The sequence below is a fragment of the Siphateles boraxobius genome, unplaced genomic scaffold (genome assembly GCF_051911475.1).
Source record: "Siphateles boraxobius isolate OS27281-9 unplaced genomic scaffold, OSU_SipBor_1 1, whole genome shotgun sequence".
In the NCBI taxonomy this organism is placed as follows: Eukaryota; Metazoa; Chordata; class Actinopteri; order Cypriniformes; family Leuciscidae; genus Siphateles; species Siphateles boraxobius.
Window position 1 is genome coordinate 30,046,391 of NW_027508699.1, and position 14,682 is coordinate 30,061,072.

Sequence of the window (14,682 nt, forward strand, 5' to 3'; positions counted from 1 at the left end):
AAAATCTACTCTCATGTAATGGAAATAAAAAATAATAGCTACACAATACTCGTTCCCTTACTCTCAGGGAACCGAGGTTACGTTAGTAACCGGGTATGTTTATCAAGTGCAGAAAAACATTTAGTACATTAACAAGAACGGACAGAAAAAGCTTGAAGATTCATTTTTTAATGTATAAAAAGGAAATACTGTGAACTAATAAAAGAGGAAATTAAAAGTAAGCAAAAAGGAGCGACAGAAAGAAGATATTGAAGCAAACTTCAAACTGGCAGTCTATGACGCACGATGGAGGCAGGTGAGGATCATCATGACAGTGAATTTTCCTCAGGTTGTATATTAAATAAATGTTTAAAAGTTTGACATGAACCCTATATAATATATTTTTAGTGAGTGGATGATCTGACACAAAAGTCTTCAAAATATCATTGAACAACAATTTATTTATAAATCTATACATTGTTGTTCAAAGGTTAAAATTATTTTATTTTTTATTTCCAAGAAGTACAAAACAATATTGTAAGGCCAAAATGTTTGACTTCCTACAAATGCGAGAGAACTCATTCTAGTTACAGTAAATGTTTTTTAGTACAAGTTCCAGTTTTCACACTTCTAAGCTGGGAAACTTTGTGACTTTGTCAAAACTATATAGGAAAGTCATCTGACTATTATGCATTTACAAAGGTTTTTAAAATGGAATTGATTTAATACTACAAACCACAACATGGACATGCAAAGTACACAATCTACATGTATATATTTGACTATACATCTGAAATATGACAATTCATCTGTAAATTACAAGTGATAATTACAGAATACTACATTTTCTCTTGCAGATTGTCCAGCTCTTCCAGAGATAAAGGTCATTGTAATAGGCAGGCCCGGACTAGTGACTAATTTGGCCTGCTGCCAGCCAGCGTTTTTTATATGTATTTTTTATTATTATTTTATATTACTACCTTTACCAGTGATCATTTTCGAATTCGTCATTCAATAAAATTATTATTATTATTATTATTAATAATAAATAAAATCACGAATCTGTTAGTTTTGACTGGCAAGGCTAACTTACAATCGAAACAAAAAATGCGAGCAGCGCCCGATGATGGAGAGAAAACGGCCAGGTGGAGCAGAGAGGGAAAGGGGAAAGAAAGAGAAAGCACTCCAAAAAGTAGCAGCAAAATGTTGTAAAATTACTGCCTGTTCAGGCCTTCAAGTGCAGGGCAGTTTCATCTGTAAATACTGTACTTTTTTCTTTGTTAACTCGTCTACATTCGTGGAGAAATCAAAACAAATGAGTGAAACAGCACACAGAAAACTCACAGAAGAAATGTACTGAGGTAAAAAATTCGAATTGTTTATTTTATTTTATTTATAGCATATGATTTAGTTTAACATAACACAACTAAGGGAGGTGTTTTGCTGAATATTATCACGATTGAAAATGTTACATTGAATTTATTGTTCAATAAACAAGTAGCGTAGTTAATATTTAATATTAAGTTACTTACATTTTATACACAAAAAATATTAACTGTTTTTGTTCTATTTCACCGACGAAAATAGTTCCAAAGGAAAGCAACAGCAGCGCGGTGTTTTGTTACTGAATGATTCAGCGTTTTGAACAAATCTTTTGTATGATTGACTCAATGACTCACTAATTAAGACGGTCACTTGCCGCCATCTATTGGCGGTTTAGTTTAATGTCTAAGAATTGCATTTTTTTAATTTGTATATTCAAACATTTATTTAAAACATCAATCTCATAAAAGCATTTATTGCAGTTGTAATTTTGCAGTGCAAATTATTTAATTTGATGGGTAACAGCCCTATAGTGTCTTATTATTATAACTGAATTTATTGATAAAATGTAAGAATTTGACATGAAAGATGATGCGTACATTTAATAAGGTAATAAAAATATTTTTATTAATAATTTTATTAAATACAGTTATTTAATTAAAAAGTCTTACGCAGCCTGCTGACCTTCAAATGCTTGTATAACGTTATGTGCAGACCCATTTGATATTAGGACTGCTTTACTTCTAGGTTTGTTTTTTATGTTTTTATGTTATGGTCATACTGTGAAATAAATGTAAAAACCGGGTTGTCCGTGTTTCTAAATTTTATTTGGGTGGATGGCCTGGATGGGTGTAGGATTTCCCGGCCTGAAATTGTGTCCCAGTCCGGCCCTGGTAATAGGTAGTATTGCAGAATTCAAACGCAGTGCGGCTAACACCATCCTTGGTCAGGATGATCTGATCAGATCTGGAATCACACCATTGTTCTGCTCATATATAACAACAAGTACCGAGACATGGATATACAGAGAAGCTAATTGAGAAAGAGCTTAATATTTTAATAAAGAAATGTGGGAATAGAGTTCATGTATTCAATTATTGCTTGGGGATATGGAGGTAAAGAGAAGAACTGTGAAGAAAAAGAGGAGTGAGAGATTGAAGTAAAAACAAAGATGCTGACCTTGAAAGAACGTCCAACGGGTATAATGCATATAAAAAAATGCTCAACAGCATTATAGGCAAAATAATCAACTGAATGCTTAGCACTGTTCATGAACTCTCTATTTTTTCTTCAGAGAAAAGTTGTGTTTTTCCAAAGTTAAGGATTGTCTTGATGGGTGGCAATATTGTTGGGAAGACCTCAGTGGTGAACACTATCCTGAAAATTAAACGAGAAGAAGATGGCAAAAAAGTGTGTGATGAAAAAAGGAGAGGTTGACAAGCAAAGAGCGGTGGCCATATGCGTCTGACAGTGGAAGGGGATCTAACAAGTCAGAAAGAAGAAGCTCTGGATCCATCTGATAGTAGCCAGACACATTTCCAAGAAAACAATGATTTGATTACTGTCAGTCAGTAGAACATGTTTATATAATGTTTTATACATTTCAATTTTATTCCAAAAGTAAAGAAAGAAGACTATGTGACAAAATGGCTTGAAAATATTAAGGACACTGAGTTGTACTACTCCCACTTACCGGAATTTTCTGAGGATATTTCAGAGGATGTCAAACTAAACTAATATCACCGATGGCTTGCAGAGGAAAATAAAGAAAACAGAAATTGAAAAATAAAGAAAACAATAGCATTGGTTGCAATAATTTTTCATACCCATGCAACACTGGCAGTTTAGTTCGGAATGGGACACGTTTTGAATAAAAAATTGGTAACATGAAAGCTGTCATGCGGACCTGGGAACACACTGAGGTACCGAACTAGAGACTACCTGAAGGAGGTGGTATGAGTTCGGTTGCACTTGAACTGTGCTGTGATTAGACTTGCAAATTTAAAAAAGTTTAAAAACTATAAAAATTGGCTTGATTTTCAGCTTTACTGTTATACCATCTGCTCAACCTCATGACAGATTACTTATATTTTTTGTAATGGAAATATATAAATATGGGCTATGCATAATTATTGTGACTGAAAATATACCTGTGTATGTGGTTTTGTATTTGCTCCAATAGATTGCTGGAAATTTATATGATTTGCTCTTTCATTATTCATATTCAAAACAAAGCCAGGAAACTTTGCTTGAGATTGTATTCTGCAAAATCTACAAACTTATTTATTTGCATAATGTCTATGATGATTGTGTTTCTTCAATCATGGTTCACATTGTAAAGTGCCGTAGATTTGTGAACTAAAAACCTTAGTTTTTAACATTAATGGAGTTAAAGAGGTTGATTAACCAGAACAGTAAACCATACTAATACAGATGTATCTTACACAAGAACAAAAAGAAAATAATTCTCAAGCCCTTTACTTTTAAGTATTCTTTAGCATATTTTACACACATATATCACATGTTAAGTTGATTCTATTATTAAATGTAACTGTATAAAAATAAAACAAAAAGTTTTTTTACTTCTGTCTTTTGGGAGACAATAACTTTATTTATCGTGCACTTTTGACTTTACAACTTTGTTAACATTCACAGACATATAGTACACGGCATGAAAGGGAATATTCGAAAAACCATAATAGGGGCACTTTAATAAAAGCATGGCATTTCTCACATTTGTCAGTCAGTCACTCACATTTTGACAAATTGATTTGCATTGATTTACATAAAAATCAAGAATGCAAGGTCAATATTGTAAGCGTCTTATAGAACGATAAAAAAGCAATAAATAAACAAATGAATAAATAAATAGGCCAAAGAAATTCTCCTGATATTTGGTGCTATAGAAAAACATAAGCTGTTGCTTTATTTTTTTCAGAGAATTGACAACATACTCAGTGGATCCATAGACTTTCAAGTGTGTACGAGGTTTCCCTTCATTTGCTTCTGTGTCAATCCACATCGGATATTCAAATTGTCTTTTTTTTAAGGCTTTTCTTTTTAAATTGTAATATGCTGATTTGTTGAATGTTCTGAGTGTCAATGTTCAGAAATAATTATGTTTTGAATAATACTTTATAGCTGTGTTTTTGGTATGTTCATTGCCAAACTCAAACATTTCTTTATTTTTAATTATTTGAAAATATCCATTGTTTTATATAAAAAAATAATAATTGTATTTTGACAAAATATTTTAGTTTGCCTTATATATTTTTATTAGATCAGATAACATTTTAAGCAGTAATAGGGTCACATGGGGCATGTTACATTTCCATTCTTTTGGGGTAAATTAAAATTTCACTGTATTAACTTGAAGCAAGACACACATAATTGTACTAGACGTGCAGAATTAATGTGGGGGGAAAATACTCTTAACACCAAATGGATTTACACAAACTGAGAAAGACAAAAAGTGTTGTGCCCTGGTTTCATGTTTTTCATGGACTACAACCATTGTCCAACTCATCAAGCACATAAATTCACATCCTTGTGGTAGTTGTAGTCCTTTTTTAGCAACTTGTTAGCAACGTAGCTACTCAGTGTCACAGTAAACTGAACAGTTGTACTCTCTCACAGTAACTCTATAGCAATAGTAACAACTCCAAATAGTATGGCTAACATGTGAAATTCAACGCGAACAACACCGGGACATATTTACACCATTCTCATATAAAATGATTCCCATAGTAGCCTAAGAATTATTACCAGATTACATGATCTCAAAAAGAAAATTGTGTCACGGACCTCAAACAAACGTAAAGGCCTCGCACTTTAGGCAGTTAAAAACCAAACATGATTCGTAATGGCTGGTTAATTACTCTGCGGAGACAGTGTCCGGATTGGACCGACAGACTCACAGACAGACATCCGTCGATGCCGCAGCGGTAGTGTGCTCAACAAAGGCTCAGGCCGGGGAGAGGGCCATTTTTACCAAATACAAAGGAAGCAGAGCAGAGAGGGAGGGGAGGACTGTGGGAATGACAGGAATAGCGAAATATCACTTTACGAAATCGCAAAGTGCCATCAAACCAAACACTGAACAATGGGTGAGAAGTGACCAGTCACTACTACAACAATATACAGTGTAACGACAGTACAGCAAATAAATAATTTAGATATATCGAACTGCCTGCTGTCAAAGCCGACTGCGCATCACGGTGGCAAAATGCCGGAACAGCAATGATGATATGACCCAGACACTGTACGACGTAATCTACCCTAATTTCACAAAAAGCCGAGAAAGATTATCGTCTGATGGTAAGTGTTTATACCATTTACAATCCGTAGACTCCAAATGTTAGTTACGTCAAAGTATTTCATGTAGTCATAAGAAATATGAATCATAATTGGTTATGATCATAGAGCGCGCCGGAGGACGCAACAGGTCGTGCGTACAGTAGAGCTGTAGTTCCCGCGTGCATTTTGCTGACGTAATTATGACATTTGTTCAATAATTTTACGAGGTGTTTTATAGCCGAAATTGAAATGCTAGCTAATAACACTTTATTGGGTTTTGGCATTAATATTATTTTAATAATAACGTCTTGAGTTTTTAATACAAATTATATAATAATATAAATGTAATATGTAAGGAATATGTGGTTATGCTGTGAAAGCCATAAAAAAACATGCACATGAAATAAATACTGTTGAGGAGGACAAGGATGTATTATAGTTTTCTAAAATAAATACCATGACATTGGATTATGCTACTAAAATGGACTCACCTGAAAACATGACACATCTGTATTATAGACAATCAAAATTTAGATATTGTTTCAAATTCTATTATTTGGCTTACATTTTAATAATACAGTAATGCTGCTGAGATGAGAATCTCTGCAGGTCCTTTTAAGTTCTAATGAACTTAATGCAGGCCTGTTGAATTTGCATTACATTAAGGAGCTAAAGTTTACAGTCATGTTTGAGTTTCATTTAAAAAGGCAATCACTGAGAATATAACTGAGAATATGACATTATAAAATAATATAACATTATATGATAACTATGAATACATTTGGTCCCCTGCCATTTTTTTTGGCAACAAGTTACAAGACATTTTTTCAAAATGTCCTACATTATACTGTATCTCAGCCTTACATGCTCTTGGTGTCTAATTATTAAATATTCAATCCTGAGACTTAAAAAAGGTTTAGGGGAACGCCTTAAAACTTGGGGGTGTAAGAGAAAGGAGGGGTATATGCATGAGTAGGTGGTGTTCTGCGTTATTTGAATGCAAATGCAGACAGAACAAGCCGAGACTGTGTTTGAGAGAGAAACAGGGAAAAGGAGGTGGAGAGTTGTCTTTGGATTTAAGTTAGACACTGAATAGACACAGATTTAGTTTGCCAAGTGCTTAGTTCGCTTCTGAGACGTTGCTTGCTCATGTATGCATTTGGCCTTTCGCCTTGTAGCTCTCTATATAAATTAAACATGGATTTTTGATTGTTTCTCAGAACTAATGCAGCGAGACTTTCTGTAATTTAGTTTAAAGAGAAAGATTTTCAGTCTGATTCAACCCATGGGCCATTTAGCCATTGACTTTCCCCTGCATCATGTCACGCCGGAAACAGAAAAGACCTCTGCACTTTTTCAGCCCTATCCACAACACTTCGTGGATACTTCAACATGGTGAGAAATGTTTTACCGTTTAGTAAGAGAAGCTCCATTGTTTCTGCCAGCGAGCCATCTTGCAAATGCCATTCGAGATATTTGCTGTGACATTAATAGATTAATATGTTTAAAATATCTTATCTAGTTTTTAGAAAAGTAAAATGAAGCAGAGTAAAAATAAAAGGAAATTCTGTAATATTTACATATAAATAGATCCCAACAGCTTCCGTTGAATATCCAATTAGTACTTTTCATCTTTTTCATACACAAGCTAAAAATTTAGACCACCCACGATATTGTGTATAGCTAGTGAGAATGAGAAGACCAAATAGCAAAGCAAACCTAAAGGGAACAGAGATGTGTAATATGCTGAACTGGGTTTTGAAAAGGGAATTAGAAAAAAGTTGTGGAAAAGGGTGGACAACATTGAAAAAGAAGGAGCCACTTGAGCGGGAATGGCATGAGACTTAATTGTCTCTATGAGGCTTTGTGGTCGTGCAGTCAGGCATTAACTGCCAGGAAGTACGTGCATAAGAGTGTGTTGATCTGTGACTTAAATTCTAGAGTTCTTTAAGTACAGGAAACTCTTTGTGCATCTCTCCCTTGTATATGAGTGTGTATGTATCTCTATTTAATTTTGTATTCATGCTATTATGTCCTCTGTAAATTCACATTGGTGTCTGGATATGGCTCCAATGCTAAAGGTCACTTATTTTAAGCAATCTAGCTGTTTTTAGTGGTTAACTATGGCACTAAGGATCACTGACCTTTCAGGCTTTGCTGGGTTAGGAAAGAAGATTTTTAAAAAATATATATATGGGAGGTAATGAAATATATTCACTTACACAATTTAGAGGGCGGGTAGGTGGGTCAGTTAAGAGGTTTGGGAATTTTGTGGCGAGGTTCATTGTCCATGTTCATTGTTGCTGTGGAAACAAAGTTGGCTGTTAGCGGTGCTAAAAGCATTGTAAGCTGGTCAAGGGATGGGATTTCAGATAAGAGTGAGTGAAGGGATAGAGAGAGAGGAAAAGACAGCCATGTGCAAGACTGACTTAAAAAAGGGGTAAAAATAAAAAGTACAAATTGTGTTCTTCATGCTTTATTGGATATGATAACAGATAATTTTTTTAGTATTACAAGTTAAATGTAAAACAAAAAAGATTTATGATAACGGGAGTTCAAGTGGCACAGTAGGTACCATTGATGGGAGCCTTGGTTAGAACAGCAATACTACACTTTGGTTGACATTTAATAGAAATACAGTGTTACAGGTCAGCTAGAGGTATCCTCTTCTGTGAGCCTCCCCATATGCTATGTTTCCCTGGTGATGCTTGTGTAAGCAATGAGTAAAAACAATTTAGAAGCATTCAAGGCGACAACAAACTAAATAAAAGGAAAATAACTAAAGATTCGAAATTGGGTTATGAGGTTCAAGAGGCTAAAAACATTTGGGTTTCTCAGTTCACAAGTGCAATAACAACAATAATGTGGCAGACAACAAACAATGAACATGTAAGAACCTAGCGAGAATAAAATTAAATAAATTACAAAACTAATTGTGTAATTAAATTTATACAATCTATTTCTCTTTACTCAATCACCTAATGACTGATTTAAAATATTGAATGTATTAAATCATTATTAAATTGATTAAAATAATACATTTAGAATGATTAATCAAACTGTACATTCTATTATACTTACTAGGTAGTGTAGTGGTTACCTTAATCAGTTTCATGATTTGAAATTAAATTAGTGTATGAGTGCCTTTTCAACTATATAATTGCTTATTATCAGTTTCCTGACCTGTTACCGTTTTTATTTTTGCTTTTTATTGGACTTGGATTTTAAACGTTAGACTAGACTAGTATCTGTATGGCATAAATTGTTGCATAAATAGTTTCTCTCTGATTTCTTAGAGGAGCAGCTGGGAGTGAAGTCCTTCACCTCTACTCTTGCAAAGGACTGCCAATCTACCCTAAACCCAAGTCCACTGGTTGAGAGGCTCACAACACCTTCTCTGACCAGACCACGCCATCCTATCTTTCACATCCCCTGCCAGCCCATTCAATTTCCTTTAAACCTAACAGAATCTCACCTTTCCCAAATTCCTGATATACCATCCCATTCTACTAATCAGCCCATCTCTACTACTGCACCAACTGTGTTCTCTACCCATAACATTACTCACTCACCCATGGCTTCTCCAAAGTTAGGCGTGTCAGCAACCACAACCTCTTCATCCTCCTCCATTGCTGCTTCTCTCTGTGTGCCTCCACATCCTGGAAGCCCCAGTTCTGTGCCTCAGGGTCCCCCAAGTCCAGTTACACCCTCTTCCAGCCCATGCTCAGTCCCTTCAGCCCCAGCATGTACACCCGTCAGTATTGCTTTCATCTTGGAGGAGCTACGTGTGCTGCAGCAGAGGCAAATCCATCAAATGCAGATGACTGAGGAAATCTGTAGGCAAGTACTGAAGCTGGGAGGAGGATCTTATGAAGTGGATTCAAAGCCATTCATACTTCCATCTCTGCCACAGCTGTGTTTAAAAGGTTCCGATAACAACCCCAGACCCTCCCGACCAAAGTCATCACCTCCCCCTACATCTGTGGCTCCTCTTTTGGCCTGTTTCTCATCCCTGCTACCACCTCAGACCCCCTCCAAGTCCTCCAAACATGCCCACCCTCTCTTGAATGTCTTACGCCCCCATAAGGCACAGTATGACAGTGGGGTAGTTACTCCAGCAAACTTCACCAATCATACAAGTGCTGCCACATCCTCATCAATGCCCACACCTGCTGCCTCAAACTATCCACTCACACTTTCCCTTGGCCTATCATCGCAAAAATCATCCAACACCACAGCAGCCAGTGGAAACAGTAGTCTTACATTCCCGAGCCAATCTCTATCAACAGCTGCTGTCCCTACTGCCCCCTCACAGGGTCCAAAACTCTCTGCTCAAGGAGGTACGCCTGTCTTATCATCGGGGCGTATGCATCATGCATGCCGATTTTGTCGGAAACTCTTCAGCAGCGATTCATCCCTGCAAATACACTTGCGTTCACACACAGGGGAGCGTCCTTACCAGTGCCCTGTATGTTTCAGTCGATTCACCACACGAGGGAACCTCAAGGTCCACTTCTTGCGCCATCGTGAGCAAAACCCTGAACTTTCTTTTTCGTTGTTTCCCTGTTCACTTTTTGCATCTGTAACTGGGGGATCAATGGGAGGATCAGCACAAACTCAAACTGTCACCTCCAACAATACAAATGCTATTCAGAAGCATCAGATCCAGCAAGAGGATGATCTGTGTGGTGACAGTCTTGAGGGCACTACTGCCTCAACACGCGCCACAACCTCATCTCTGCCTCCTAGTATTGATTTGGCTCTGCTGACCACTGCACACTCTCTCCTTCAGCTCAACCGTGCTGCTGCTGCTGCGGCTGCTGCAGCCTCTTCATCCACTACCTCCTCAATAACATCCTCATCAACATCCTCTCTGGCCTCCACCCTTCTTTCTGCTCCTGCCTCATCCACCTCCTCCATTGCTGGGGTATATAAAGGAGTGAAACAACAGCGCTTTGATGAGAACACCCCACCTATACCTACTCTGCTGCCCCATTCTGCTTACTCACAGCTTGCCAACTTACCCAAAATCTTCTTCCCAGCATCTTCCACTCACCATCTTCCAGGCCATGGGTTTCTCAGACAGACAACTCCAGCCGGATCATTTCTGCCATCCCCGCAACAACATATCACATCCCCATTCACAGCTTCATCCGCGGCCCCTTCTGTCTCGACTTCAACTTCGGACACATCAAAGCTGCAGAGACTGGTGGAAAAGTTAGAGAAAGAACCACACAGTCAGTCACACTGGGTTACATCCATTGGGGAAACTTCTACCAGCAGCCATAGTGTAGCAGGTGCATTAAGCTATAGCAGCAGTGGTTTAATGAGCACAAGCACATTCAGTACAAATGTGGTCACCTCACTTCCATCATCTTCAATCCAAATACCATCATCCCTCTTCAGCAAGGAGTCACCTTACCTGGGACTTATGAACTCTGCTGGGACACTTGCCCCAAATCAGTGTAGTGTGTGCCTGCGGGTGTTAAGCTGCCCAAGAGCGTTGCGTTTGCACCAGGCTACTCATTTAGGTGAGCGACCCTTCCCCTGCAAGCTATGTGGTCGTTCCTTCTCAACTAAAGGAAGCCTTCGAGCACACCTTGCCACCCATCGAGCCCGCCCACCAAACAGTCGTGCCCAGAATTCTTGCCCCTTATGCCAACGGAAGTTTACCAATGCCCTTGTGCTGCAACATCATATCCGCATGCATTTAGGAGGACAGCTACCACCAGAGAATATGCCTGATACTTCAACAGAATGTGATACTTTGTCCCATCCCCAGTCTATTGAGCTCTCTGCTTCAGAGATAAGCCCTAGCACTATGGATGTTCAGTTATTACATGCTGATCTACAAACAGTATCAGATTCTAGACATACTGAATCCCTTGCTAGCAGCACTGGTCCCACAGTATGTCCCGCAACCTCCAGCTTACCTGCTTCACTTAGCTCAGGTCGTATACCACCTTTCGACCTAAGCCCTGACCTCTCCCTGAATCCAACCCCCCATTCACCTCCAACATTCAGACCTGATCCACCTGAGCTCTCTCTCAGTATACCTTCTTCAGTAGAATCTGCAGCCTCCCTTGTCCCTCTTGCCACTCAGTCAGCATCAGCAACAACTGGTCCTACTGCCACTAATGAACTGTCTTTTGAACTTTCCAGCAACACTGCCTCCTTGGAAGACACAATTATTTCATGCTCCTCTACTCTAATGAAAGCCAGTCCACAAAGAGATGACTGTGAACTCAGTGAAAATACATCTCTCTCACCCATTTCTTGCTCTGGATCCAGATCAAATCTAGAGGATTTTCTTGGTATACAAGCTCATAATGCATCCAGGGATCCTCGGCCACACCCAACATCAACATCACCTTCTGTTCTTGCGCTGAGATCTGAGAATGTGCCTACTTATACAGTACGCCTAGATGAGCCTGACCAAAGCCTTGTCCAAACATCCAAATCAATCCCCCAAGAGTTCCCTAAGGAAGAAAAAACAGAAGATAGTATACACAAAACACCAAAGAATGGTCAAAGGACAACTCCAGATTTGAGTATTAATGCAGATATGGGATCAGACACTGTAGACAAGACAAGTGAGGATGCAGCTGAGACTGAAGGGCCTGACATACATGTGCAGAAGAAGGAAACTCACTCTAGTTCAACCTCAAAGAATAAAGTCGACCTTAAAGATACAACAAGAACTGAAATGGACAAAACAGAATCAACTGGATGCATATCACTGACTCCCAGTCTTCCACCTCCCATGCCAGAGAAAAAAATCTACCATTGTTCCGAATGTGGAAAAGAGTATGCAAGTCGCAGTGGACTCAAGGTGAATGGCCTTTTGAATTCATTAAGCTAAACAATTAGTGTCATTCAATGTGAATATACAGTTAAACATGGTACAATGTCTTGTTGCAATTTGAGAGATACATGAAAATAAAATACCATCTCTTACTATAACTTCTAGGGACATATGAAGCACCATGGAGGAGTTGTCAAGGCACCTCGAACTCCTGGAAGGACCAAGGGCCCAGAGAGAGTGTTGCATCATGAGCGGTCACAAACTCACCACCTTGCAAACTTCCTGCCACCAGGGCATCAATGAGTTTCTTAAACCAAGCCCTCCAAAAACATCAGCATGCATTAGAGACCTCTCCACCAATTGCTGTTAAAGAAAACAGAAACAAAGTGTTAAGATTAATTAATCTAATAGCTGACAAGAAAAGGAACTTATAAAGGATAATTATGATTGTTGACTGTTCACCAAAAAAAAGAAAAAGAAAACGAAGAAACACTGCACATAATGCCACACATGTACTCACAGTAATCACATAGAGGGTCTTAACTTGGTTTAAAAAAATGTTCCTGATCTTTCATATTAAAATACCTGCATTGTGTATTTTAATATATTTAATAATGTCTAAATATATCTTATAGTACTTCCTTGAATATTATGTGATGTTCTTTTTGATGAATGTAAATTATTTTGTCTGTGCAAGGTTTTCATGATGGTTTTGTTTACTCTTCGAAAATTAAGATCTGAAGGTAGCTAAGGATTTAAACAATAGCTTTGGGTGAGAAACAGAGTAAAATTTATAAAGCCAATGATGAAAATAGACTAGTTCCTCACTAAAAGTTATTGTATTGATTTACTGTTTCTTTATTAACACTGTAAGGATGGTCAAATTTGGAGGGAGTGCGTTTCAAATTACGAAGTATAAAATGCACTAAATACAGATTCTGAAAAGTCTTTATTTGGTCAAAGATCTTATTAGACTATGTCGATACCTCGTTCCATTTTATTTTGGAGGGCAGTCATGCACAAAGTGGACAATTTTATCAACATTTGGCCAAAAATTCGAGCTCTTAACAATTTTCTTAATGAGCTCAAATGTTTAAAAAGATATCCTTCTGAAAATGCTTAGCACAGACAGAACAGCTGGAGCCCAGAGGAAATGCATGTACAATTGTTTTTCTAGATCCAACCAGTGCTTTTGACAAGCTGATATTCAATACACTTCGTAAAATTTACATTAGGCAAATTCACATTAAATATTGTTGACTTGTACTTAAACATTCTTTACTTGTACTAAATCATCAGGATTTTAGTTTTAAAAGTTGAAAAGCACCAAAACACCAAATTGTAAATATGACCTGTCAACCTATGTCCATTGTATCCATGTTTGTCCTGTCCAGCTGTACAGTACTAGACAATATACTGCTCTTAACACCAACTAGATTAAAGAGTCGGGAAAGATTGTTTAACATGCCTGTATGTTAGTCAGTGTAAACTCTTGTTACTTTACTATTGTCAGTGTAGTTATTGAAAAAGGTAGAATTTGACTGATTCTGAGATGAACCACTATCTAGCTTAAAAGATAACCCTTTCTATATTTCTTGGTGGAAATATTTGTTTCTATGGTGATGTTTGTTCTTTGTCTGGATACTTTTACATGTATCTTCCATAGAAATGAATTGGGTGTATGAGTCTGACCGTGAGTTGTAATTTCATGGTACAGCTAAAAGATCAAAATGGAAATAAAAATCAGTGTATACATGACAATAACCAGAATATGGCATTCTTTTTACTGCACACACTTTTTTTAAGAGTATATAAATCTCATTTACAGTGATGTTACTCTTCCTTGGTGGTCTGTGGGAAACAGTTTTCTTCACATAGGCATCCCTAATCCGCTCACTCCCTAACACAATCAAACTCCTCTGCACTGCTTCTGTGTGTGCCACATCAAGCGCAGTGAGGGAGAAACTGGAGGAAGCGTTGACAATCTGTCTGAGCACTGGCCTCTAATCTCTTGCACCATGACAACCATGCAGCGGCACATGAGGAGGACAGGGGGGGATATAGTCTACATGTTTGTTTGCCGGGGTATGTGTATTCTGCTGTGATGTATGGGTTTTAAAAGTGAGTAATAAAACTATATAAAAAGGCTACAGAATTACAGTTACAAATGCAAAGTGGGTAATGTGTATAAGCTCACTATTCGTGAACCCAAAGCTGGACTTTATTGCCGTAGTGGCATTTATAAAGAAAAGGCCTGTCTCCTAGGCCAACGCACTGCG

The 14,682-nt window shown here is 37.7% G+C and overlaps 1 protein-coding gene across 1 annotated transcript; it reads left to right on the forward strand.

Moving 5' to 3' along the window:
- Positions 1-5,089: 5,089 nt before the first annotated feature.
- Positions 5,090-14,173, forward strand: sall2 (spalt-like transcription factor 2). Its single transcript, XM_077232675.1, has 3 exons — positions 5,090-5,619; positions 8,895-12,430; positions 12,569-14,173. Exons 1-3 carry the CDS (start codon positions 5,550-5,552, stop codon positions 12,704-12,706), a joined length of 3,744 nt encoding a protein of 1,247 aa, XP_077088790.1. The 5' UTR covers positions 5,090-5,549; the 3' UTR covers positions 12,707-14,173.
- The last annotated feature ends 509 nt before the right edge of the window (positions 14,174-14,682 follow it).